Source organism: Coregonus lavaretus (assembly GCF_964263955.1).
Source record: "Coregonus lavaretus genome assembly, chromosome: 30".
In the NCBI taxonomy this organism is placed as follows: Eukaryota; Metazoa; Chordata; class Actinopteri; order Salmoniformes; family Salmonidae; genus Coregonus; species Coregonus lavaretus.
In genome coordinates, this window is record NC_140017.1 from 22,171,281 (window position 1) to 22,178,479 (window position 7,199).

Consider the following 7,199-nt stretch of genomic DNA (forward strand, 5'->3'; position numbering starts at 1 on the left):
AATAAAAATTGTCAACCTGAAATCATAGAATAGAATAAATCATAATTGACGTCCACGCCTCACCTTCCATTTCTGAGACAAAAGCATCAAATTGCCTACATTTGGTTCGACTGACATCAGGAGACGAAAGAACATTTATCGCTTTGGGCTGAATAACACAAAACACCAAAGGAATGTCGGCATGTTTGCGTTGACAGCGTAAATATCAATCGAGAGCAGAGAGAGCGAGCGCGTCAGATTTTCAACAACTACAGCGCGCGAATTTTCAGACGTTGAATTCTTCAAGTGGAGGAGGACACAAAAAGGAGTTTGTCGTGGCCATGGAGTTGAATTCAGTGCTTTTGACGGCGGGTGGCTCTATTGGATTTTTTAAACTTGTCAACTGTGGTGTCAGTAAACTCCCTAGACCGGAGTCTGCTTGCAGAAACGCCTGGAAATGGAGAAATATCTGCACATCTTTCACCCACAGTCTGATAACTGGGATATGGGCTGTGCTATGGTGAGTCGTTTTCCACTGCCATGATGCTTAAATGTAAAGATATATTGTTTTCAATTAGGCTACTGAAGCTTGCTTATACATTACAGGCTAGTAACTGATATAATAGGTTTTATAATTTTTTGTACAATTTAAAGGTCGAAAAATGTTGGTTTTGTAGGATAAGGTAACAGAATAATGTGGACAATGTTTTGTTCTGGACTGAATTGTGAAATGTTAAATCAATTAATCTATGGTCATATAAAATGCTTCAGATTCTATTTTTTATCTAACCTACACATCTTTTCACTATGCTAATTATATCCAACTTTCTCTCCCAATAATGAAAAAAACGATTTAATTGTTTTGCATAGTAGATCAATTTTAATTTCATTCTGGTTATTTTCTCAAATGAATTTGTCTATTTTCCCCTACAGTTTTTTCTTACACCCACAGATGGCCGAAGATTTGATAGGAACCCATTCTGTGTTCTCGCACGCGTTGGTTTCTGTATCAATTGGTGAGTGAATGTGGATGGGCAGAGGTAAAGGGAAGGGGTGTGTGATCTGTCCACACATAGCTGCAGGAATTAGGGGTGCTGGAGGTGCTGCAGCACCCCCTGATAATTTACAATAATTTTGCCGAAATTAGGTTATACATTTTTTTTTTCTCCCCAAAATGATATTACTCCTGTCTAAACAGACATAAATCAAATTATTCAAAATACTACACCAGAGAGCATAATTTAGCTACAGGGGATTAATAGCTTCTAAAAAATAGCAGTAAATTAACTTTTATCACAAGCAATTACAGTTGGGAAGGCTGCAATTTGGCCAATACACCCGCCAAATGTATAACAGCTTGTTCCGTTGTGGCCAACGCGGACTGTGAAGAGACACACACATGCAGGCACACACACGCTTGCACACACATACGTTTTAATATTGTTATATGGTGGTATTATACATTTTGTTGTAAATATGTAGTGGTGTAATTATGTTTTATGATGTACTTTTATTAAAAAATGGTTTGTTAATTGTGTGATGTGCCTTAATGTGTCTGGACCCCAGGAAGAGTAGCTGGCAGCAGCTAATGGGGAACCATAATATATACAAATAGATATAATCCACAGAAGGTTTTTGGAACCTCCTAACCCTGGCACTTTGACTGTTAAACTCATGGCTACACTAGCAATTGCTGTCAATCCTGACTTGAATGCGAACTGCCATCTATGGATTATATTTCTTTGGTTGGTTGCGGCTGTCAGTTTGCCTTTCACAAATTTCAAAATACAATCGTGAGAAAAACGTAGGCCTACCATTTGGAAAATAAATGCCTACTGCTGAAAAGAGAATACTAATCTGTCTGTAGAAGCTAACAAGCTACTTTTGAGCAATTCTGAGCAAACGGCAATGCTTTTCAAAGTAGCTTATCTTGAGATATTGGCACAAGCACATCGGTCATCACTGGTGAGTAGCCTATGCTTCATCTTCAAAATTGAGTCAGTGTTACTGGAAAGTTGTTTTATTTTGTAGCCTATACTATATATCAGGGTTTCCGTTCAGAAAATTTGGCGCCGGACAAGTGACTGGGAAGATTTTAATGTATTGAATATTTGAGAAATGTACCGGTCATCCATATGCATTGGGTTCATGACCCATTTGGGTACCCACCCACGCAGCCAGCGCCATCAATAAATGGGGACATTGGCCAAATGAGCCACATTTGCATGTCCTTAAAAACAGCCTATAACAACTGACAAAAACACTATTCCTTGTGTTTCGTTGTGTAGCGTATGGAAAACTTTATAGCCTATTGTTTTAATGGCGCTTTACTTTCCTAAAACAATTGTCCCCCTCACGGTTCAGCTGTCAGAGAGTTGAGCATTAAATGCATCAGGGCAAGGGATGCATAGGCCTATAGGCTCAGGCGTCCACTGTGATATTCATATTTTAAAATATAAATGAAGAGAAGCTTAGCCCTAGCCCCAGAGAGAGAGAGAGAGGTATGCCGGCAGCATGTTATGACCAACATGCAGTTCTTTATCCTTGTCAGATAGGCTACTGTGTCTGCTATACTGATATAGGCATACAGAAGGAGGATAATCCGTTATTAATTCGATCAGAATATGTTCTATAAAGATAAGCATTATATTGTTAGATTATAGGAGTAACTCTGGTAGGTGTAAAACATTCTTCATCACCTCGAGTTCAGCTGTCGGAGTCAGTTGGAGCACCAGTGCGCACTACCTTCATATCATAGGCCTACAGTATAATAGGCTATTAGCCACAAAAAACCTTCACAAAGTTTCTAAACTTTATTGGGGTAATATCAAAAGTCAAGCCATTGTTTATTTGGAAAATACAAGCAGGATATTATTACATTTTAGTAATTTAGCAGCCGCTCTTATCCAGAGCAACTTACAGGAGCCGTTAGGGTTAAGTGCCTTGCTCAAGGGCACACTGACAGATGTTTTACCAAGTCGGCTCGGGTATTCAAACTATCAACCTTTCGGTTACTGGCCCAATGCTCTTAACTACTAGGCATCCTGCTGCCTATTATATCTTGGCAAACAACATTACAGTTGGAAATTAATTTGGCCAAAGAAAATGGCTCAACAGAATCAAACAGAACACTTGCGAACTGGTTAAAACCTTCATAAAAGTTTTGAACAGGCTATATTGCAGCAATTACCAAGAAAGGCGAGTGCCTACCGTACCCAACAAATAACAGCAATATGCTAATTATATTTATTTTACAACAGGCCTACTTATAACTTACCTTAAACTAAATACGGAGCACACAATTAAAGACAGATCAAACTTAATTTAGCCAACAAATGTCTCAACAGAATAAAACAAAACACGCTTTGCATATTTAAAGATGCACTATGCAGAAATCACTCTGCCATTTCCTGGTTGCTAAAATTTTAATAGTTCGCCTAATTTCAGTTTATGTGACAATACACGCAAGTAGAGTGTAGAGAATCATTGTACCGTCTAAACCACTGTGAAATATATTTCCCATAACCAAAAATATTGTATTTTCAGCTGTTTTGAAGCTGGTGTACAAAACCGAAAGTAAAAGACGCAAAAACAAAACTTAAGAATGGGAAGCATAGAAATAGCGCACATAGAGCAGATCTACTGTGTTTTAGACATGATTTCGATGAGATTGACATTTATAACTGACATTTCTATGTGAATTTGGTCAGGTCGCCCCAAAAAGTGACATATTGCAGCTTTGAAGAACTGGTATAGATTGATAAATAGGCCTACAATAATAACAATGATATACAATAATAATGATAAAACAATGATACTGATACTTTTAGAAGGGGTGGTGAAGCAGTGTGGGACCCAGGCTCTACAAACCCATGTTTGTAATGTGACACAATGAGGGAAAAAATAGCGTAAACACTGATCTAGGACCATTTGTTCCTATATTTGAACCTGCAACACCAGGCCCTGTATTCATAAAGTCTCAGAGTAGGGGTGCTGGTCTAGTATCAGTTTTGCCTTAATCATAATGAATAATATTATATAGACAGGGGGGGACCTGATCCTATATCAGCACTATGATACACTAGGCTTAGTGAAGCTGGCTGGATCAACAGATTAGACCATCAACAACAGTGGCATTGCGATGTGGAACAGACACCACCTACCACTTCAGCACTCCCTTTACATGGTTATCCTCTATAGGTGGTCATGGATTGATCCTGACATGTTATGCCACACCAATTCACTGAGGAGCTGGACTCCCTTAATTGTTGCTAAATTGTTTCTTAACTGTTGCTTGTTGTTACAGATGCATTCATATGGCCATTTTCTATCATTTGTGTGGTTAACTGTCACAATGACCTGTGAGGGCGATTTTAATAGGCAACTGTGAAATTGTGTGGATGGACACACTGGACTGACATGCCACCTGACCGTGTCTATCTCTCAGGTGACTTTGAACAATACTGTGTCAGGCAGCCTATACCCTTCCACTGATCTCTCCTCAATCTCCCCAACACGCTTCACGTGTCTGACAGCTAAAATTGCTCTGTACAATGAGAATTAAGCCTGCAGCACAAGTCAAACACCAGACCATAGCTTTCACATGGTTAGGAGTCTCGGCTAGATGGACAAAATCTTTACCCCAGCAGTACAGCCCCTTTAAATACAACTTCCTCTATTTTGACTTCATGCTCTCTAATTGGCTCGTGTATTGTTTCCCCCAATGGCATGAGCTCATTTAAACGACTACATGCCACACTATAAGCTGCTAATTTATTGGATCTGTGCCTGGCTAACAAGGGCTCCCTTAGAATTCCAAGGAATGTTAGCATTCGCCCAGAGAATCCCACCCACCCCTTAATGCTGCCTGCCAGTGTTGTTAGTATTGCCGGTGTTCTAGAATCAATGAGGGGGCATTATGATGCTTCGTCCCAGGCACCGCTCCAGAACTACCCCCGTAGATCACGTGACCATAGAATGGGCCGTAGCGCCTGAGAAGAAGCTGTTGATTTATGCCACAGCAGCCTGCCCGGGTCAAATGCCATTTGTAACAGAGAAGGGAGTCAGGGTGAGGAGGGTAAGGATGATGCGTCCTTTGGGCCCTGCCTACAACAATGTGGCGTGACAGTGACACTGAGCTGATAGTATTGTCGTCACTATCAGGCCACAATGCAAAGCCGGAAAGTATTTTCACTATAGGCAATTTCAACATGGCAGTTTGGCCACATAGTGAAAACCTACTATATGTTTGGAGGCCCTATTGACAATGTTTGTTTGTTTTCTGCTCTGATTGACCAAGCAAACACTAGCCCGGTACTCTGTTTGTGGGCCAACTTGATGATGTCAGGCCAAGGCAAAGGTGTTGATATTTTGGAATGCAGAACAGTTGCATTAGGTACCCTCCCAGGCTGAACAAAGGTAAACGCAGTGTTAGACACCACACATGACACTATCATGAAGTGCCACTCTCCTATTGGGTGTGTCGTTCTGTTCATTCAATTATATTTTTGTTTTGAGAATCCGTGATCCGTCACAAAGATTTTCTGAGAACTCTTTCAGTAGAATTCTGTATTGTTAGTTACCATCTCAACCAAACATTCCAGGGTTTGGCTGTCAACTGGTGTAAAGACAAGTTGTGTTTGATCACCATGTCACTGCCCAAAACCCACAGAACGGAAGAGATTGGCTCCAGTCCCCATTGTAACAACATATAGAGCTATGCTGCTGTCGTATTTAAACACTACAAAAAAAATACAACTTTTTTAGCCACTTGTGGTGGTACACAAAGGTAAAAGACAGGGGCAGGGGGAGAAAGGGGACAGGAGACACACAGAGAGAGAGAGAGGGAGAGAGAGAGATAACAAATGAATCCTTATGAAACAGTCAGTGTCATAATGATAAGAGAGCCTGTTGGAAGGCCAACGGACAGAGTGTTGGTCACATGCTACCATGGTTCGATAATGTGAACGCTTGACCTAGGTTGCCTGTCTTCACTGGTTGTAAAATGGCTTTTCTTTATACACCTCTAGGAATGATAAAAGATGAATGGATGACACTTTAAAAAAAATCTAATATTATGATTCAATTTGGTTAGGTAAACATCCGTTGTTTCTTCAGCGTGTTTGTCATATACTGTAGCAACTGAGGATGCTCTAAAGGTGCATATCTCATCACTATATTTACAGAAGCCCTTTGGTGTTGAATGTCAAATTGAATATGTAGTAGGAACACAGACTGGGGTTAATTCTAGTCTGCCCTAGAGGAGGACCTCCTCCCCTACACACACACGCCCGACTATCTTAACGCTTCATTATTTCTCCACCATTCTGAAAAGCCATCTCCACGGTTACGCCCATAGCGGAGGACGGATATAAGTAGCACTCTCTAACTGACATCTTGGTTACCATTCTTGGTTTCGTCATGGAAGCGACTGGCAAGAGGGGTCCCCACTAAATATATTTGATATGCCAAACGCTCCTCCACTGAAAAAGCCTTTGTTCTATCGATCTCCATTGCTTTGTTTTGGTTCTAAGCTAGAATATTCCTTTTCTATGTTTTGTTCAACAGGCTACTTCATCTATGACTTCCTTGATATGGTACTCAACCAGAAGATGATCCTGTCATGGGAGCTCCTATTCCATCACACAGTGGTAAGTGGTCCTGGTAGCATCTACAAGGTTTGAGGTACACGTTGTGTACAACCACAGATCTAGGATCAGGTTACCTGACCTCAATCACCATAACCTTGATCATAAGGGGGGTGGTACATATCTGACCCTGTATCAGCGGTTAGGTGAAACCTAGCCTAGAATCTCCTCTGTCTCAACCTCATTATCTAGCGAACACACCCACCAGAGAATACTGAAGCAGTGTAAGCATCACACAGTGCATACACATTTCACACATAAAACCCCCACAGTCATTGGCCCCTGTTAGCGTACAGCATAGATCAATCACATTTTATTGGTTGCTTACACAGTTTTGCAGATGTTATCGCAGGTGCAGCAAAATGCTTATGTCTCTAGCTCCAACAATGCAGCAATATCTAGCAATACAATAACAATAAACACATAATAAAAAAAAAAAAAGAAAGAACAAGAAATTAGGACGTGTCAGAACCTGACTGTAAACCTTGTCCAGCTAGCCTTCCTCATCAGGCTCCTAACCTGCCTGACATCCCCTTGAGGAAGTCAACCCCCAGGCATGCTAGTGTAACGGAG

General features: G+C 40.8%; 1 protein-coding gene across 1 annotated transcript in view; it reads left to right on the forward strand.

Moving 5' to 3' along the window:
* Positions 1-320: 320 nt before the first annotated feature.
* LOC311105669 (TLC domain-containing protein 2-like) overlaps positions 321-7,199 on the forward strand; it is a gene marked incomplete at both ends in the record, with an annotated part of 21,685 nt that continues 14,806 nt past the window's right edge. Inside the window, 3 exons of the mRNA XM_084147884.1 lie at positions 321-499; positions 913-995; positions 6,547-6,629. Coding sequence (XP_084004010.1) covers positions 321-499; positions 913-995; positions 6,547-6,629 — 345 coding nt within the window. The remainder of the gene's footprint in view (positions 500-912; positions 996-6,546; positions 6,630-7,199) is intronic.